The 22,105-nt window shown below is 39.4% G+C and overlaps 1 protein-coding gene across 1 annotated transcript; it reads left to right on the forward strand.

Moving 5' to 3' along the window:
- Positions 1-1,417: 1,417 nt before the first annotated feature.
- On the forward strand, positions 1,418-20,930 carry LOC108717802 (alpha-tectorin). Its single transcript, XM_018265156.2, has 9 exons — positions 1,418-1,645; positions 11,812-11,900; positions 12,973-13,077; positions 14,191-14,351; positions 16,399-16,534; positions 17,252-17,346; positions 18,077-18,245; positions 18,327-18,441; positions 19,941-20,930. Exons 1-9 carry the CDS (start codon positions 1,555-1,557, stop codon positions 20,111-20,113), a joined length of 1,134 nt encoding a protein of 377 aa, XP_018120645.1. The 5' UTR covers positions 1,418-1,554; the 3' UTR covers positions 20,114-20,930.
- Positions 20,931-22,105: the final 1,175 nt, after the last annotated feature.

Here is a 22,105-nt window from a genome sequence, read left to right on the forward strand (position 1 = left end):
CCTTCTGCCCGGTCGAACCAAATCCTAATTTGCATATGCAAATTAGGGACGGGAAAGGCAATCGTATGACTTTTTGTCACATAACAATGAAATAAAAAATGTTTTCCCCTTCCCACCCCTAATATGCAAATTATGATTTGGTTCGGTAATCAGCCGAATCTTTCGCAAAGGAATCGGGGGTTCGGCCGAATCCAAAAAAGTGGATTCAGTGTATCCCTAATTTGTATGTTTAAAGCCATTCATATTTGTGTATGTGTGTTATTTTTTCTTAAAAAAAATTCCCAAAATGACCAAATTGCCATGTGATGATTATTTTAGTATGTCATCAATGCAGGACTGTCCAATTTGTAGAGGTTGGGGGGGGTAGATTTTACAGCCCCCCCAATCTGCTAAAGGGCTACACAGACTTCTTTGTACAACAATATTATATATAGGGATAGTTCACCTTAAACTTGACTTTAAGTATGATGCATGCAATAGTATTCTAGGACAATCTGCAATTAGTATTCATTTTTTATTCCTTGTGGTTTTTAAAAGTGCTCATGCTTGCAATATCATCTACTATCTAGGGCTTAATTAACCTAGCAACCAGGAAACAATTTGGAAGTCAGAACAGAAAGGAGAACAACAGATCATTATTTAAGACTAAAAAGTCAATCTTTTTTTTTTTTTATAGTACATGCTTACAACTTGAATATTATTTGTTGAACTGTTTACATACTTTAGTGCAGTGATCCCCAACCAGTAGCTCGTGAGCAACATGTTGCTCTCCAAACCCTTAGATGTTGCTCCCAGTGGCCTCAAAGCAGGTGCTTATTTTTAAATTCCAGACTTATAGGCAATTTTTGGCTGCATAAAAACCAGGTGCACTGCCAAACAGAGCCTCAATGTAGTTTGACAATCCACACAGGGGCTACAAAATGGCAGACACAGCCTTTATTTGGCACCCAGGAACATTTTTCATGCTAGTGTTGCTCCCCAACTCCTTTTACTTCTGAATGTTGCTCACGGGTTCTAAAGGTTGGGGATCCCTGCTTTAGTGTGACACTTTTGGAATTTATAGTTTCCTGGAAAGAAAAATGTTTTTTTCCCACTCCCAAGTGTTCATAGGTGACCGGACAAACACTTAAAAAAAACGTAAAAAGCATCAATGAAGTAGGACTTTGAAAGGGGTCCACACTTCAAGGCAATAAATAAAATCTGGTCCCACTGCTACTACACTGCAAGAAAAATGTGTTGTTTTGTGCTTTCTTTGTTGAGCAATTTGGTCTTAAAAGTGAAATGTGAAAAGTTTTGTGTGTGTTGTCCTGGTTTCCACTAATGGTCTGGATGAATTCCGGGAATCCTATTGATGGACGACAAATAAATGGTTCCATTTCTCAGTAAGAGGCACTCATCCCTGTAAAGGTGATAAAATGAAGAAAAGACGTAAAGAAAGGATTGCTTCAAGCCATTGATTATTTCATCACATTCACAGCCACCTCTAGAAGTTGGGAGGCCAGAGAGCTTCTGAGACTTGATGAATCAACAGCACTTTTTACAGAGTGTCCTGTAATGCTACTTTCTATCAAGATGTTGAATCCTTTTATCCAAACTGCTTTATTTCTGTTGTGCCTGACGGCAGCAGATACGGATACTGGAGAAGGTAAGGGAAATGGAACCTAGAACAGTACAGGGTTATGGCTCTTCAACCAAAATCCTATAGCTGAAAACTGCCTTAAGCAATTATATGTATCTCTTAAGAATTCATATTATTATTCTTCTCATTTCCCCTCATTTCTGTCATATATATGAGGGAAAGAAATGAAGGAGAATGAAGAATAAGCTGCGGTGAGTTACAAATAATTACATATTGTTGTACTAAAGGATTATTGAGTATGTTGTGAAAGCATATGATATATAAAGCAAAAACGTATACAGGTATTGGACCTGTTATCCAGAACGCTCGGGACCTGGGGTTTTCTGGATAATGGTTCTTTCTGTAATTTGGATCTTCATACCTTAAGTCTACTAAAAAATTGTGTAAACATAAAATAAACCCAATAAGTTGGTTTAGCTTCCAATAATGATTAATAATATCTTAGTTTGGATCAAGTACAAGGTACTGTTTTATTATTAAAAAGGAAATCATTTTTAAAAACTTGGTTTATTTGTTTAAAATGGAGTCTATGGGAGATGGCCTTTCCGTAATTTTGAGCTTTCTGGATAACAGATTTCTGGATAACGAATCTCAAACTATATAAAGTTTTTACCACCATCTGAAATCCTGCATGGGAGATGGCAGAAAAGTTTTTCAATGATTTGACTATGTAGGTTTTTTTTACTTAAGGGGGTTATTTATCAAAGTCCCAATTTATCTCAACATGTTCTGCCCAAAACTCAGATTACATTCACACGGGGTTTTCCGTTATTTATTATTAGATTTTGCAGAAAATTTGGAAAAAATCCAAATTTCATGAACTTTTTGGATTTTCCACCCGAAAACTGCGATTTTGTATGCTTGTTTCCCAAAAACGACGAAATCTTTGTGATATTGCACAAAACACAGCGCACATTAAAAAAATCATTGGGACTTCTCCCTCGACAGGTCTGAGATGCCGGATTTTCTGATTCAGACTTTTTCCATCCTCGGGGTATAATAAATTCAGAATTTTTTTTTAAAAGTCAGATTTTATACTAAAAAATCACAAATTTTAGTTTAGTCGGAGTTTAGTAAATAACCCCCTTACAGTAAAATCATATTTTGTTTGTTTTTTTGTTTGTTTTTCTAAATATTAACATGTTCTTTCCAAACAGGTATTAGACAGTACCATGTGATAAAATCTATAAAAAGAAAAATGTGGTTTTCGTACTATTCAATAACATCAAAAAATAATTTTTAATATGTGAGTCAAGGGGACAATATTCTATAATTAAAATGTCACCATTTCTAGCCTTGAGGTCCTAACCCAGAAGAGTGTACTGTATGTCTGAACCAACTGAAAGAATATGTTTTACCATAGTATTACTAAACATATGTATGTTATAAAAGTGACTTTTTACATTATTAGTGTTTATATCATAAATAAATGTCTTCAGGACAGAGCCCATCTTGTGTAATGTACTCCAGTCTGCATCTCTTTTACTTGTACCTGTTGGCAGTGCATATTCAGTGATCAACACTTGCAGAGCATCATGACACAGAAAACCGATTTACTGGCGTATTTATTTACTTGTAGATAATCTACGTACAGTGGGATGGTAATAAAGGGCACATTAGAAATGCATGTTGTCCTTTAGATTATTTTTATTGTCCTATTAAACATGGTTTTGCAGCTGCTGCAGTAGCTTTATGTACAATGAGGGGCAGTTAACTACAACATGTATTGTCTCACCTCCTGTAAAGTCAGCTTTGTTTTGAGGAAGAGTGAGAGACTGCTCTGAAAGCATGTTGGCCTTATAATAAACTTGGTGTAAGATGTAGGAATTTGACTCTTAAAGCCATTGTTTAAAGCCAAAGGCAGCGATGCCAGGAAATGATGTGTTAGTCCATTGCTATGGCGCTGGCATGTTTTATAGTACATAGATACTGCTCTTTAGCTTTTACTGACAGTGGGTGTAGAAAACACGTAACCTATTCAAAATACTTTCCATTTTTGTAAACTGCTTAGATAACAGAATAAACCACACAAGACACGATTACAGTGTTCTCCAAAGTAAACCACTTATGCTGTAGGGAAGGCATGTAGGTAATTTATTTCATTTAGATCTGCTACAGCTAAAAGGTAACCCATGCATACCTAGCAAGGGTGTCTTCTGGTATCAATATGCAGCTACTTGAATTTCCATTAAAGTGTTCACAATATGTGGGGACCCATACTGAACCTCCAGGGATTGTCTGTCTTTTATGTATTGAACTACCTTGCACTACCTCCCTCTTGTTTAATTAAAATAAATTACTGTACCCAACTACCCATAATTACATAGTTAAATCGGGTTAACCCCTCCAAATGAAATCCAGCATCCATACATACACACACTGACCCCTCCATACACTCACATAAACTGTATATACCCATATCTATACTAACTGTAGATTTAAGTATCAAAATAGCCTTGGATATTATGTCTGTCCAAAAAATCATCCAAGCCATTCTTAAAGGCATTAACTGAATCAGCCATCACAACATCACCCGGCAGTGCATTCCACAACCTCACTGTCCTGACTGTGAATTACCCCTTACGTTGCTTCAAATGAAAGTTCTTTTCTTCTAGTCTGAAGGGGTGGCCTCTGGTACAGTGATCCTCTTTATGGGTAAAAAGGTCCCCTGCTATTTGTCTATAATGTCCTCTAATGTATGTAACCCCTTTTTGGCCACCCCTTGGTGCCAAGGTTGTACATCATATACTTTCTTACCAATTACAGGTCCTGAGTTCCCTTTGCTAGGGGAAAGGGTACTGGGAAAACACTTCTCTGGCAGTACCTCCACCTAATGGGATCCAGGAATACACCTGCAGGTGGCCCCATTAGGAAAAACATTCAACACACATACTTGCTTTATAAAAACATCAACTTTATACAAAGAAGTACAGATTAACGGGTAAGTAAACGGTAAAAGTACAAATATCCATTCAACTAGCATGACCCATTACCCTGGTGAACTTGTGCTAGTCCTATCCTGGTAATTCCCTACCAGGCAAAGTCCCGCACTATTCCATCGGAAGACTCAGAGTCTGAGTCCCTTATCCCCAATGAGTACAAATGGTCCTGGTAGCGCTAGTGCACAAATACCTCTCCCTCCGGACTAGGTACTTGCTCCCACATGGCAGGCATCTACAAACAGCCTGTGTCACAAACGGAAACCATCCTGGATCCTCTCTTTTTCCCTCCCCTGGGTACACCTTACCCTGGGGATTCACTCAGATGGGTAGGCCCATCCAGAGCTTGAGTAGGCATCCACAGCGATAAATTAATTCCATGAAGCACACGCAGCTTGCTTGATCCTCTAGACATAGCTCCCACATAGCTCCCACACTGTCTATAGCGAGAGCACACTGTTGCTGAATCTGTAGCTGAAATGTAGCTCCCAGCACTGTATTTAGCACGAGCATTTCTACATCCAGTTTGGAAAATCCGGAGCTTCAGACCCTCCTGGCCTAGCTCCCAGGCATGGGGTCACCTACCCCAGCCTCAGAGGCCTCCTGTCTCTACATCTTGGCTGCTGAATTCACTCTCTCCTTCAAGAAGTAACATCCAGCAGTATTCAGCAGAAATCTGTAATCCTGGGTCTGAGCACATGGCATCTCTTTTTATAGTGGTGCAGCAGCGACACCTTGTGGCATACTCCAGTGTCTGCCATGCTGCACCAGCAGCATGGCCCCTTGTCCAGCCCCTGGGAAACCCTGTAGCTAAATCTACACAGGGGTTCCAGCCATGAGGCTCAAAAACAGAGTTCCCTATATGTACTTGTAAAGTGTAATCATGTCCCCTCTCAAGCATCTTTTTTTCCAGAAAAAATAACCCCAACCTTGACAGTCTACCCTCAAAATTTAAGTCTTCCATCCCACTAACCAGTTTAGTTGCATGTCTCTGCACTCTCTCCAGCTCATTTATATCCCTCTTAAGGACTGGAGTCCGAAACTGAACTGCATACTCCATGTGAGACCTTACCAGGGACCTATAAAGAGGCAAAATTATAGTTTCATCCCTTGACTTAATGCCCTTTTTTTATACAAGACAGTAGTTTATTTGCTTTAGTAGCCACAGAATGACACTGCCCAGAACTAGATCCTTCTAAACACACTGCCATTTAGTGTATAATTTGCATTTATCAACATTAAATCTAATTTTCCAGTTTGCTACACAGTTTTCCAATTTAGCCAAATCACTCTGCAAAGTGGCAGCATTCTGCATGGAACCTATAGTTCTGCACAATTTAGTATCATCAGCAAAAATAGAAACAGTACTTTCAATGCCCACCTCCAGGTCATTAATAAACCAGTTGAAAAGCAAGGGACCTAGTACAGAGCCCTGCGGTACTCCACTAACAACACTGGTCTTATTACAAAATGTTCCATTTACCACCACTCTTTGTAATCTATCTTTTACCCAGTTCTCTATCCAGGTACAAATACTATGTTCCAGGACAACATTCCTTAAACCTTCTGTGTGGTACTGAATCAAATGCTTTAACCAAGTCTAAGTAGATTACATGCACTTCCATCCCAGAACGAAGGTAGCTGCTCACCTTCTCATAGAAAGAAATTAAGAAATTATTCTGGCAAGATCTATTATGCAAAAAAAACATGCTGGCACAAACTCACAGTACTATTTGTTGCAATGAGTTCAAGTATCTTATCCCGTCATACCCCTTCGAAAAGCATTCCTACCACTGACGTCAGACTATAGGATGAGAACGGGATCCCTTTTTGAATAACGGCACCACATCAGCAATTAGCCACTCTCTTAAGTAAAGAGGTTTAAGGTTTAAAGGACCAGTAACATAAAAATTTTTTTTTGGAAAATTCATTACTATACAACGAAAAAAAAACACCAACACAAATTACATTTTAAAATAGCAAAGCATTTATTAAGAAATAACTTACAGAAAGTCCACTTCCTGTCCTCTACAGAAACCGCGAAAAGGCGACCATCCATCCTGCAGCAATCGATTTCTCCTCCCTGGCTATACTAGTGACAGCATGTGGCTTCTTCTACTCCTTGATTCGGGGACCAGCAGATTCTCAATGAAGAAAGAATACACCCTGGCTGTGGTGGTGTGCTGGGCTTCTGTGGGTTCGCTGTGTCACCTGCTTTGCAAGGAAGGGTCGCTGTTGTGCAGGAGCATGGCTGTCTCCTCAGGGGCAGCCATACGCGGGAACAGAGTCCCGTGAAGGAACATAGTTTGAATTTCTAGGGAGGCTGTGGTACATTCCAGAGCTGCCTATAGAGCATGAGCGCATGTTGTTTCCTCCCCAGTCCCTGTGCTCATACCGGAGTCTCTCCTGGCAGCATTGTGCGCAGCTTTCCCACCGGCAGCTTCCCCAGCGGCGGCTCCTCGTCAGAGCTGGGGAAGAGGACAGAGGGGAGGGCTGGGGATTGCTTTGAATCAAATGATTTCCCTTGTGCCTTCAGACAGCGCCGGATTTCACTTCTGGGCGCCCCTAGGCCGCGCGGTCCGACCAGGCGGCCGCGCGGTCCTAGCGCCCGCCTTCCCAGCACGCCGGCGAAAAAACACCGGCGCAGCTGGTGTAGTTGAACGGCGGCTGGGTGGCATGCCGCCCATATTTTTTTGCCGCCCTAGGCCCGGGCCTATGCGGCCTTGCCGCAAATCCGGGCCTGCCTTCAGAGACTCTGTTCCTGCGTATGGCTGCCCCTGAGCAGACAGCCATGCTCCTGCACAACAGCGACCCTTCCTTGCAAAGTAGGTGACACAGCGAACCCACGGTAGCCCAGCACACCACCACAGCCAGGGTGTCTTCTTTCTTCATCGAGAATCTGCTGGACCTGGAATCAAGGAGGAGAAGAAGCCGCATGCTGTCACTAGAATAGCCAGGGAGGAGAAATCGATTGCTGCAGGATGGATGATTCGCCTTTTCTGAAGAGGACAGGAAGTGGACTTTCTGTAAGTTATTTCTTAATAAAGGCTTTGCTATTTTAAAATTTAATTTGTGTTTTTTTTTTGTTGTATAGTAACAAATTTTCGAAAAAAATGTTTTTATATGTTACTGGTCCTTTAAGTAAAGAGGTTTAAGCTTGCTTAGTACCCTGGGATGAATACCATCTGGTCCCAGACTTTTGTTTATCTTAACATGTTCAAGTCTCTTTTGAATTTCCTCGTGCATGAACCATGTACTGCAGGGATCCCCAACCTTTTGAACCTGTGAGCAACATTCAGAATTAAAAGGAGTTGGGGAGCAACACTGGCATGAAAAATGTTCTTGGGGTGCCAAGTAAGTGCTGCGATAGGCCATTTGGTAGCCCCCATGTGTATTGTCAACCTATATTGAAGCTTGGTTTGGCAGTACAGCTGGTTTTATGCAACCAAAACTTGCCTCCAAGCCTGGAATTCAAAAATAAGCCCCTGCTTTGAGGCTACTGGGAGCAACATCCAAGGGGTTGGAGAGCAACATGTTGCTCACGAGCTACTGGTTGGGGATCACTGATGTACTGTATACATTCAATCCTGATTGTATCCAATTATACGCTTGCTCTCAGTAAAATGGGATAACCTTAGAGGCCAAGGAACACCAGTTATAAGACAGTAGTCATACAAAGCATTTCTCCTACATTTTGGGGGTGGATGGGGGTAGAACAATAAAATATCCATATTTTTTCATACTATTATGTGAATCTCTACTCATAGTATAAATATGGTACTATAAAAAAATTGTGAAAGCCTAGATTTAATTAAATTATTAATTTACTGTGCTCTTGTTCAAATGATCTATAAGGCTTTATGACAATTAGTAAATCTACATTTTGTTTGTTATGAAACATTTTCTAATGAATAAAATGTCAGTTCCGTGCAGTCTGCTTACTAAAGTAACCCTTATTCCATGTGTCTATGTGGATAACAATGAATTAAGAGCACATTTTTGGTGGTCTAATTTTCAAAACTAGGGTGAGGAATAAAAAAAAAACCCTCGTTGTAATGGACTGCAGTATTCAATGAATGGATTGTTATTGTCTTTGCAAGAGAGGCTGCTGTAGATTACAGAATTGTGTTATTAATATATGCAGCTATGTGTTAGTACCAAATTTTGGCTAAAACATAAGCTAACACACTGTATCAATGTCAATTTAGCTTTTGCAACGCAAAGAGAGAGAGAGAGAGAGCCATGCATAGGCAAGAGTTAAAAGATAATCCATTCTGTTGCATGTCACCTAGTTTGGCTGTTGTGAAGATGCTGACTCTGGCCATAGACCTTTATAGTTGTCAACTGAAATACAGTATATGTACAATATAGAACTGCAACTTCCCATAAGCCACAGGGCACAATACATCACAGAGGGGAGGATGAACTAAAACCTAGGCACTATGGGGTAGAACCAAGCAGTAGCTTATTTGGTGGGTCATGGGGGACCAGTCCACCATTGACTGCACTTTTGAATTCACTTCTATCATAACAAAACATATGTACTGTTAACACACACTATTAATATGTAACGTCATTTTAATTAATACTTTGGAACATATTTACTATCCATAAAGGATCTTGGTCAGGCCAAATGAAGGCCATTTGTATCACTGGTAAAGAGAGGGCAAAGTAACGGGACTGTAAGAGACTATGCAATCAGACTGATGTACCAAGGGCCCACTGTGTATCCCAGTTAAGGGCCCACCACCCAGTCACCACCACATACTAATTCTTCACCCCTGCCTGCACCATTTCCACTGCTCTGCACTACACCTCCTCTGTTTCTTACTCCCTGCCATCAATATGGCCAAACCTCTACTGAAAAAAACTAAAGATAACCATGTGTTCAGAACACATGTGGTATTTCTCTTTCCAGAATTTATATGGCTGGCTTATGAGCAGGCATTAGGGCTCAACAGGATAGGGCCCCTCCTGGGATTTTTCCTGGTATACAAACATATAATAGTCCAACAAATGAGGAAAAGGTTTTAAGGTCTGGTCTTCTCTTAAGCACCCCACTCCAGGTGCACAAATATCATAAACCTCACTAACAGCTAGTTCTGCCTTGGCCTGTGTCCTCCATCCTTCCTTTCCTTGATTTTCCTGGTATCCCAGTGATGCAGCATTATGAGGGAGTGTATTTGCCCATTTTAAATATGTGTATTGTCAATAAAACTATAAAGCTTATTTATTGAGTTCCTAAACTCACTTGCATTTTCTGCAGTAGATTGCTCAATCCTTAGCATTTTACTACCCCACATTGTACCACAGAATTTCTTGGCCCCCAAATCCTTGAAATATATTACAGAGAACACCATGTAAGTTTCTTTATTTTTTGGCACTAGGCACTGTCTCCAGAAGTACATCACACAGCTAGGAGAGCGTGCCCTATGTGCAAAATCATCAGACCAACTGTATGTCAAATGGTATGGCTAATGTGAAGATTCTGATGCTGACACTGATCAAAGACTTTTAGAGTTGTTACCTGAAAGATACATAAACCTCCCAATAAGCCTACCAAGTACCCAGAAATCTCCTAGGTGGTATTTATCAGCAGTTGGCTTCTATGCAGGGTTGGATTAAGGAAGAAAGAAGAGTAATACAGCAGCTAAAACCTTTGAAATTCTTCCAAAAAAGCCTGCTTATACCTTGACGTATGTTTGAAGACAGTGGAAATCAGTTTGTAAAGTGCTTTGCTTATAAAACCATTTATGGACAAAAGAGCATGTTAAGGTCACTCACTCCAAGCAACACTAAAACTACCAATAACAAATTACAAATTGAAACTAACATGTTCATGCCATTGTGAAAAGGGACACAAATAAAAAACATTTGCACATAGCACATCATTGCCCGTGTGAAGGTTTCTGTACAAGCAAAAGTTCCCTGGGTAACAACACTACACAAAAGGAGCTTCTACAGAAAAATGCAATAAAAATGTTTGGTATGGTATGCATACTGTACGTTTTAATGCAGCAAAACATTCCTGACCAAATATTCACAATATGAGAACCAAGTGCAGCTCTGTTCTTTATTATAGCTAGGAGTGTTAAACTATACTTGGTGACCTGGAATTTTGCCCAATAAAAGAAAACATAATTCTAAGCAACTATGCAATACGCATTCTATGTTTTTTTTACGTTATATGTATTGCTATTGAAAGTAGTGTCTGTTAGATTGTTGATACAATGTAAGACAAGGCAGCTAAATTAACTGACCTGTTTTTGCTAGGGAACTAAGACTTCTGCAACCGGCTCCCCCCCCAAGAGCACATACACAAGCATGTACGAGCAAATACTCCTGCTCAGTTTGCTTTGCTAGAGGGGCACTTGCTCGGCCTGACTATGGGTGGACAATAGGAAAGGTATGTGTCTGGTGCCCCCCAAGCTTTGCACCCTAGGCATGTGCCTCTTCTGCCTATCCCTAGTTCTGGCCCAAACAAATGTATATTGGAAAATTGCTTAGAATTATGTGTTCTATTACTAGGCAAATTTTTATTTTGGGTTGACTTGTCCTTTAATTAGCCAAGGAATGCTCCCACAACCAGCTTTGTAGACGTAGGCATTCCTCCTTGTCTGCCCAAAAACACCCGAATAAAGTGTTTAGGCTGAGGGCACATGGAACACTGGCTCCACTGCTTTCATCCTGTATTTTTTGCAGCCTGAGAGAAGTAGATCTGCTCCATTACTCAGTAAAACTGCACTGAAAGTACAGCTTCTGCCTACGCTCAGCTACAAGAAGCAGAGACACTGTATCCAAAGGGTGTGAGGGTCTCCAAAAATAAAGAGGCAAATATAAAAAGTAGAAAAATTTATTAGGACATGAAGACCTAACGCGTTTTGTGCCTATAGGGGCACTTACTCATAAGCAGAGCCCAAAAATGTCTGCATTCGTGTATATAGGCCAACCTGCGTTTCACTCCTCAGCATGTGACTGCATGCAAACAGAAGCAGTTCAAATGTATGGAGATGGAGCACAGAGTGGATCCGCTTCTCTCCGGCCTGTAAAAAAAAACCCACAAACTTAGAGCAGCAGAGTCAATGATCCGTGTGCCTTCAGCCTTAAAAACAAAAAGTATAAATGTATCTTGATCTTTTTTTTAAAAACATTAACACATTACAACAGTCTAATAAAAAGAGACATTAAGTGATAAATAACAAGTGATTTTAAACAAATGCTTTCTTTCTGCAGAGCTCAATGAGACTGTTATTTGTACCAAGGATTTGATAGAGGTGGAAATTCCAAGTGGCTTTTTTCTTTCAAAAAACCCTCCAATTTTTGTAAGTAAAAACTGATGTTTTTAAATGGAAAGTTGACTTTCAAGAACTATTGATAGTGATCCAGAATTTAGGATTAAACCTTACTGGGAGATTGCCAGGCATCTATAATAGTTTAATTTGAGGAACATAAAATATGTGAAAAACCAGTAACCTGGTATACAGGTATGGAAGCCCTTATCCATGATTCAGAAAGCTCCAATTTACAGGAAGGTCACCCCCGAATGCAAAAATCACAAAAAATTCGTGATTTTTCAAAAGTTGGATTTTATAAAACATTTTTGCATTCGGAGTTTAGTAAACAACCCCCTAAGGCTACTTAAAAAAGTTAAATATTAAATAAACCCAATGGGATTGTTGGGCCTCTAATAAAAATAAATGATATCTTAGTTAGGATCAAGTACAATCGACTGCTTCATTATTACAGTAAAAATGTTATCCTAATTTTAATAATTTCAATAATTTTTCTGAATTTATTAAACCCCGAGCATGGAAAAGTCAAAATCTAAAAATCCAGCATCCCAGACCTGTCGAGGTTGCATATAAGTCAATGGAAGAAGTCCAGATTTTTTGATGTGCGCTGGGTTTCGTGCAATACCCTGAAAGTTTTCGGGTGAAAATTCCGAAAAAATCATGAAAATTTTTTTTTCCGTAATAATAAATAAGCGTGAAAAACCCGAGCGGATTTGATCGGAGTTTGTGGCAGAAAATATTGAGATAAATTCGGACTTTGATAAATAACCCCCTAAAGGTATGGAGATCCAAATTACAGAAAGATCTATACCCAGTACTATGTGTGCTCATCCATGTTAGAACAACTGAGTTCCTAAACTCACACACTTGTTTTTTTAAATTTTTTAATTTTTTTATTAATTACTTGCCAGAACACAAATAGGCAAAGAAGAATAAATCTGACACTTACTATTTGGACTGAATCCAAACATTATATATCTAAAAATCCTGGATTTCTGGCATTCCTCGTGTATATACTGTATGCAGTATAACAATTTATATAGTATATACAGTATAACATATATTAAAAAATGTTGTCATGTCTTGTTTCCTTTTTCTTTAGATTTCAGATTTGCACCTTAATGATCCTGAATGCCGTGGCATAGAAAAAGACGACTTTTATGTTTTCAGCATTCAAATCAATTTCACAGACTGTGGAACTATAATGGTAAAATAAAAGACATCTCATCATCCATATTCTAAATAATTCCTCAAAAACATTCATCAAAATACATACTGTATATGTTAGACGTGAGATTTGCTTAAAGTTTTATAATGTTGTAGACAGTCCTAAAAAACTGGAGAGCTGCTGAATAAAAATCTACATAACTCAAAAACCACAAAAAAAAAAAAATTGAAAATTGCAAATTGTCTCAGAATATCACTCTCCAGATCATACTAAAGTTAACTCAAAGGTGAACAAACCCTTTAAGTGGCTCGTATCATATTCATAACAACCATAATCAATGATTAGCTTTTTCAGACAGCAGCAGGAAGAACATTATCAGCATAAATTTGATTAGTTGCCATAGATTAATATCCATGTGGCCACTTGCCAAGGTTGATAAATGAGCCACAGTTTGTTTGCATACTATCAATTTGTACACCAACAGTTTGTCTTAATTTTACATTTTTTAATGATATGTGAAGCTCTGCAAACCCCCCTCCCAGACCTTTCCTACAATTCCATGCCTATGATGCCAACTTCCTTGCTATCCTGCCAATATTTTCACTCTCACACTTCTAAAACCTTCATTCTCATGCACAACCCCTGACAACAGGACTCATCTCTATTTCTTCTAAGCTGCCACCACCCCACACCAGATATTTGAGCATCTCTCCCATCTCTCTCCTTCCCTATCATGCCAAATTCCCAGCACCATGGCACAGTTTCACTGTCCACACTGCTGCCCTCTTCCAGACATCCTATCAGTTCCCCTGCCAACACTTAATTATCCACAATTCCCAGCACATGAGCCAGCTTAGGGGCACCTGGATACTAGTAAACCTGGGTCTGCTTCTGAGTAGTTCTCAGATACGTTGAGACGGTGCACTCTGATAACTCCAATGGGCAGATTCATAGAGCAATAACATTTTCTAGGGAGCATTTCTAAACCAACCCTTTACCTGCTGATGATTATGCTTGGCAAATTGTTATCCCCTGTAGAATAACCTTAAACCCCATAATTGTCCTGAGCACGTGTCATCAGCAGGAAAAGGGTTAAAGATCTTTGACCAAACACAAACTGTACAATAAAAGCAATTTACCTCAACATTTCAGGCTTCAGATGACTCCCATATCGTGTTTATCAATACTATACACAGCAATTCCTCTGACATAGTCACAAGATCCTATATCAACATCACCTTTGCTTGCCGTTATCCCATTAACTACATGGTACAACAGCCAAATGGAGAGAGCAGAGTCAGTGTTGATATCAGGTATGTTTATGTACATTGTATGAGTATTATATATTTACAATTTCTCTTATGCTGTGATGTTGTATTTATCCTGTATGAAGAACACAGAGGAAAAACGATACAATATAGAGCAATGTTTTCCGACATCATGTTTTTGAAGCAATTCCCTAAAATTTCAGTTTAATAGCTGGCCCAAACTAAGTAGCATCCATTCACCACAGCTCCCACACAATTCATCAGTATGGGTGTTAATTTTGAAAGCTTTTTATGTATTTTTGGCAAGTTTTGCCATACAATATATCAGAATGGGGGTGACAAGACTTTTGGTGTGCCAGGCATAAGCCAAAAGTGTTGCAGTGCAACAGTGAAAGACTTTTGATGCTCATATGTTTGGGCTTTTGTTAATAGCATGAATTCATACTTTGCACTTCCGTGGTGAAGATGGAGCCCGTGAGCTCTGCTGTGCTGAAGCTGCATCAAGGGGTAATTAAAGACTTAGGGACATTTACAGGTATTAACACCTGTGTGTGGGGGGGATCAGGGAGGGGGACTATGGAGGATAGGGGTTTCATTAGTTTGGGGGTTTAGTTCTCCTTTAAAGGGATTCTGTCATGATTTTTATGGTGTAGTTTTTATTAATAAATTACACTATATACATTGCAAATAATTCATACAACCATTTAAAATTTATTCTAGAACCAATAAATGTATTGTTGTTGTAATATTGGTATGTGGGCTGCCATCTTAGGTCATTGTTCCTAACCCTGTGCTTTCAGAAAGTGTCGGCAATTCATAATGCATCTGGTCTCAGATAAGCTATTGGTCTTTATACTCAACTGGAGGCATTGTGGCTGAACTTCTGTGTTTTACTATTGGTTGCTATTTTCATGTCCGCCACAGGTGGGGCATTTTTAGCAATGCATGGGCCAGGGAGCTGTTACTTGTTACCTTCTGGTTGTTCTGTTGATAGACTACGGGGAGGGGGAGAAAAAGGGGTAATATCATTTCAACTTGCAGTGTATCAGTAAAGAGTGACTGGAGTTCAAGGCTGGAACCAGGGGTAGGCAGAAGAGGCAACTGCCTAGGGCTCAATGATGGGGGGGGGGGCGCTGGGCAGATACCTGTTAAAGGGTCTTTTGCCTACCTGTAGTCCAAGTTGTCGTGCTCCTCTTCCACTCTTACCTCCTCCCTGTCACTTTCTTCTTCTTCCCTCATCTCTGTTGCTCACCCCTACCTCTCCTCTGCCGCTTTCCCCTCTGTTATGGGGCATGCACGGACATGTTCTCGCTTGCAGGGGGTGGGGGTAGCATAGTGGCCAGTTGTCGGGTTGCCTATTTCCGGCTCTGCTGAAGTTTATCAGAGCACAAGACATATGGCTGAGGTCACCTGGAAAACAAAATCTATTTGCTCTTTTGAAAAATGGATTTCAATGTAGGATTCTGCTGGAGGAGCACTATTAACCGATACATTTATTAAATAACATGCTTTCCCTTAACAAAACCCCTTTAATTGAAAATAAATGTTAGGTGTTGAAAAAAACTCGACCCGACCCTAACCTGCTAGCCCCACATCCGCACCCGCCCGCCCCTGACTTCCACCTTCCTTTTATAGACCCACACTGCCCAGCCAATGATGTCACAAAAGGGGCAAGGTGGACAGGCGTGAGCCGGAAAAGTCGCAAGCCGCCCACTACCTGCAAATGGGGGAGCGAGGTTTGGCCGAACCCGCCTGACCCGCCGGTAAAGCCGTGGGTATTGGGCCGGCCCACACATAACTATTAGGTGTATAATTTCTCTGTGCAAGTCACATGCCTGTCTGGCAACCCAGTGATGAAGATAAAAAAACGTTTCCCATGTTGCTGAATGAGTATATACAGTGTCAACAATTTCTGCAATCCTCTGCAAATGAGCCATTCTTAGCTTGCAGTTAGGGATAATGGAATGTGCAGTTCCATGTCATGAATAGTATAAATGCCAGCTCTAAAATAACTAGACAGTGTTTAGCAAAACAGGCAATTAATCTAAGTCAGTACACACTACATTTCTGTTAATATGTGTCTCACTTACAGAACTATAACACTGGACACAGAAGATGGAAACTTTTCAGTCTCCATGATGTTGTTTAAGGATAATGGATTTGAGGACTTATGGACCACAGTGCCGTCTCTGAAGCTTGAGGACAACATATTCGTCAGAGTTCACATGGTAGGCTCATTATAAAGTGCATTTATCAACATAAAATGCGTATTGATCAGGATACTGATCTCATTGCATTTGTTGAGTCATAGGATATTTTTTCCCTTCTGAACACTTAGCAAAGAGTTGGTTATGACTTTCAACATCAGCAACGTGCTCAAACAAGCACACCAGAGTACCAGCTGATTTTCTGCCAGGACGCAATCCAGGGCTTAAATTTCAGTACCTAGAGCAGCAGTTCCCATAAAGTGGGCTGGCCCTACTAGGTGGCGGGTAGACTCACCCTCAGTCAGTGTGGGTAATGCCTAAATGCCTCTAAAACTTTATTATGACCAACTCAGCCAAAGGAGGCTTGAACTGAAAAAGTCTAACAACCATTTGTTTTCGGTCAACAATCTGAGATCTGTAACTAGGGCCGCAGCTTTAAGGGGATGGCCCTTAGATGCCTTTATGGTAAAAAAAAATCCAAACCCCCCACTTACCCTGCATATGTGTTTGCCCGTGATATCAAATTTGCTGATGTCACACATGCACAGATGGGTGCTCACACATCCAGTGCCCATGGCAACACCAGTCCTAAATGCCCTTCTTCCAAAAATCATTGTGTTAGCTTCATTAGAGCAGACATGATCTACAGAAGATACTATATTTATACTATTTATTTTAATGTACTTTGCTAACCGAAACACATGCCAATGTTTTATTGACCCTGCTTATTGATTTCAGATTCCTGGTCATTTGATAATAAGGCTTGAGAAATGTTGGGCTACCCCTACAAATGATCCTTCTCATACCATACAGTACACATTTATACAAGACAGGTAAGAAATGATGCCATATTTTATTGGGATTTGGTTTAGTACCAATTGTGTGACACAGTAACTGCTTTCAATATCTGCAAACTAAAAATGAACTATCCTAAAGTCAAAACTCTAGGCCTCGGTGTATAAAAAGGTTCCCTTGTTACGAAGATTGGAAGATACAGGTAGGCCTTCTACTGTAGATGGTGATGCTTTGACCATCCTCTGACACTGCCTTACAAATCTCATTCCACTACAGGACTATCTATAAAAATCATTATTGTTCAGGAATGTCTGAGTACTATGGGTTTTTTTCCTGGAAGGTGAGAAACTATTAGGAGTGTGTAGTATGGTAAGAGCTTGTGTTTTTATGAATTGCAATGACAAATCATATCTTTAAGATAAAAATTTTACATCTCACCCATGTATTGCCAATATGTATATATGCAGTACCAGTGAGCTCCATTTCAAGTACAACGTTGCCTGGGCATTTCATAGGGATGAGGTACAAGGTGTAAGAACCCGGTGCCACTGAATCTCCTTTTTTGCACTTTGCATCTAATATTAAATACAACCACCAATCTTTATGTGCAAGATGGAGGCAAATTGTACACACATCAACTAGACACTAATGTTCCCGAGCTATTTCATCACAGTTCTGTGTCCCGTGTTGATTAATACTGCAATTTAGATTTGGATGCATTTTGCTAGGGAATAATTTATTAAACATATTTATTCTTGTGTCTTATAGCTGTCCACATGTATTCCTGGATGAAACCATGGCTATCATTATGAATGGAGTTGGTGCTGAAGCAAGATTTAGGATTCAAATGTTTAAGTTTGTTGGTCTTGCGTACAATGATGTCTTTCTCCACTGCACTGTACAGATCTGCCACAACACTGAAACTATTTGCAAACCGGTAAGTGCATAACATGAATCTAATACTATCCTTGGCTGAGACTTCCCAGCACAATCTGTGAATGTCTTTCTACATTTTCAGAATTGTACTAACCACAGAAGAATAGCCCGAAATAGAAGAGAGCTGCAAGCTGCTCACACAGTTACCTACGGGCCAATTAAACTGAAGGTATCAGAAGATGGAATTGCTGCCACAAGTATGTACTTTTAACAATTACCTAATTTGGAGAATAATGCAGTAAATGCAGAGGCAAGATAAAATGTTTCCGTTGCTCAAGAAGCAAGTAAGGCAGAGCCTGCAGTTCTATTGCATAAATTTAGGGCTATACATTTATGGGTTTCCTAAGCCTAAAACCCGTTATCCAGAAAGTTCATCATTAAGAGAAGACCATCTCCCATAGGCTTCATTTTAAGCAAATAATTCAAATTTTTAAAAATGATTTCCTCTGTAATAATATACAGTACCTTCTACTTTATCTCAACTAAAATATAATTAATACTTATTGAAGTCTAAACAATCCTATTGGGTTTAATGTTTCAGTGATTTTTAGTAGACGAAAGGCAGATTAAAGCTGCCGATAACAGTCCTTTATACTGATTTGGCAGCTTATCTGCACATGTGTGGGGGCATCTGACGGGTCTCCCCGATCTATATCAGGCCAAAAGTCTGCCTAATTTCGATCGGGTAGGTTTTTTTTTTCCCTGCAATCGAGGACCACAACGGCTGGTTGATGCATTCCTACTACCTGTCGGGTTAAGATCCACTCGTTCGGCAACCTTGGATCTTATCGTGTATGGCCACCTTAAAAATACGGAGATCCAAATTACATAAAGACCCATTTTCTGGAAAACCCCAGGTCATGGATAATAGATTCCCATAACTGTAGCAGATTGCACATTAGACCAACATCATCACTGAACATAATTCTGGGAAGATTTTGCTCCCCAAAGAATAAATGCTTTTATTGTTGAAATGGAGGCTCAACAAAATATAAAAGTGTGGGGACTGACCGGTATTCAGAAAAATAGGGTCTGAATACTTTAGCAAGACATTGTATGTAGAATGAGCAACAATTTACAGGTAATCTAGGTTTCTCTGTATCATCACAGATATATAGCAAAGAATAAACTCCATTACTGCAATTTTAGGAAAATCCCTTCTACGGGCCCTAAATCAGATAACAGAGGAGGGGGAATTTTAAAGGCTAACAGGTTTAGACTTCATATGACTGCTTGTTATCTGTCCAAGATATTTTATTTCATATATCTTATTTTGAGAGAAGTGGGCTTTGAGCACATGTTGGAGTACAACGGGGGATTAAACCTCAATTGTCTTAAAAACCCCTTATCATATTTCAAGATACGAAAATAATAGAAATGACTCATGAGTTCCATGACAGTATAGAGCCAACATGTTCAAAGCCAAACACAACAACCAGAAAAAGAAAACTGGTTGTACCAGAGATCTCTGAGAAACACCCACAAAATGAATTGTATCAACAGATAATACAGTTAAAAGCAAGTAAAGAAACAATGGGAAAGGGTGTGGTATGTAACAATCCCAGGCTAAAGCCTTGTTGTACATTCTTAAAAGATACAACATATTGTCTGAGATTCTTTTTAGCAACCTAAGAAAGCTGCTTGGTTTTTATTTAAATCTGATTTAACCAAAATAATGTGGTCTCTTCTCTTTCAGATAAAGGAATTTTCTTCCCAGTGGAAACAATTATTCTGGCCTGTGTTTTGACAGTTGTATTAGTAGCAACTGGCATATTTGCCAAACTTTTCTTTAATTCTCGAAGATCATACCCAACCATGCAAGCCCAGTTAACGCTTGCCAACGTTCACCACTCGGAGGTGGCATCATGATAAAAATGTATGTTATATATATTGTATACAAATTAGAATGGACTTACTGTATATGGAGTCACGTATGACAAAGTCGGGCAAAGAAGCAGAATAAATAAATATTGCCCCGACTCCTGCAACATATATTTTTGCTATTTTTTTGGAAAGATTTGTGTGGTATGAATTATATCTCTTTAGTTCAACATTAATCCAATTGACTTACAATGTGGGTACATATATGAAACTAAACTGTTACATTCTGCTGTACATTTTACACATGTTTAAATTAATAAATGTCAAATGACTGAGTGAACTATTTAAGCATAAGCATAGTTATGTTTCATAGTGTGGATATTTAAAATAGGCAGTTTATTGCAATTTTACTCTGTTATATCACCTAATCCTTTTCTTTTTACATTCAGTTCTAATTCATAATCATACTCAGGCTGCATCATGTCATTTTCTGTTACATAAAAGATCTTGTTTAAATAAAGTATAAAATGTTAAATGGTAATGTGATTTTGGGATTTCATGAGATAAAATTAAATCCAAGGTACAGAGGTGTCACACTTACCTATAAAGCTCTTTGAGTTTTCTGGCTCTTAGTCAACTGCCAAATGCTGCATTTGGTTCACCACTGCTCTTAGGTGCCTCCCATGCTAAATGAAAAAAATAACACATAGAAAGTGCCATATATCTTCCTACAAATTCATCACAATTGAGTACAACAGATATATTCAATTTCCTGAATTAAACAGCGCTTCAAAGCACTTTCTGTCATCCGTTTCTTCCCCACAGGCAAGAATGCGGTGCGTCTCTGTTTCTCTTTTATCCACAGAAGTACCAATATTGCTTATAAGACTTCAGGCAGCATCACATTAACCAATTAGCTTACTTCACCATGAAAACTGAACGCCTAATAATGATAAGCATGGCTGGGCACTTTCATGATTATCTACATGATAATGTGCATTTCATTTGGCATAAAGTAGGCTCTATTCATATTTTCTGATTGCTAAACTGAAGTCAGTATAGCACCTACATCCTGGATGTTGTAAATACCGTGCAATGTAAAAAAAGTTTATCTTTTGACATCATCCACTACAACCAATGAAACAGGTTTTACATTGAAGGTGTTGATGAGACTTAGCTAACTAGGAATATGGGAACCTGATGAGAGGGTGAGAATCCTGGAAGTAGTTTGGATTTCTTTACCATAAACGAATCCAGACAGCAAAATGTGGTTATCGTAAAGCAAAAAAAATTACTTCATCACAGAAGAGTCAGAATGTCTATTTGTAACAAATCAGTAGAAGAGGCAAGTAGAACACTGGCAAGAAAAGCAAATACAGGCAGCGCTGGGCCAGGCCGACCAGATGCCCTAGGCAACCTGAACAGTCGCAGCGCCCACTAGGCGTGTGCATGCGTGAACAGGGACGCACGTACCTGTGTGCTCGAAAATTACTGACATGACCAGAGCCCCGAGAGGGACCAGACTAGGGCCCTAGGCACATGCCTACTCTGCCTACCCCTAGTTCAGTCCCTGAATACAGGAACGGGACCTGTTAACCAGAATGCTCAGGACCTGATATTTTAAGTATAATAGGTGTTTCTGTAATTTGTCTTTTCATACCTTAAGTCTACTAGAAAATCATTTAAACATTAAATAAACCCAATAGGCTGGTTTTGCCTGCAGTAAGGATTAATTATATGGATTCTTATTTACAGAGAAAACCTGAGTTTTCTGGATAAAGGGTTTTCTAATAATGCATCCCATACCTGTATTAGATTCTATGGGGGGTTATTTATTAAAGTCTGAATTCCAAAAACTTGAAAATATTTGAGTTTTATTTACTTTAAAATCCGAATTTTTTGTGGAAAAAAAGTTATAAAAAGAATATTTCAGGATTTATTATACTCCAAGGATGGAAAAAGTCTGAATCCGAATATCTGGCATCTCAGACCTGCTGAGGTTGTATATTAGTCGATGGGAGAGGTCCCTATGCATAAACA

Source organism: Xenopus laevis, chromosome 5S (genome assembly GCF_017654675.1).
Source record: "Xenopus laevis strain J_2021 chromosome 5S, Xenopus_laevis_v10.1, whole genome shotgun sequence".
In the NCBI taxonomy this organism is placed as follows: Eukaryota; Metazoa; Chordata; class Amphibia; order Anura; family Pipidae; genus Xenopus; species Xenopus laevis.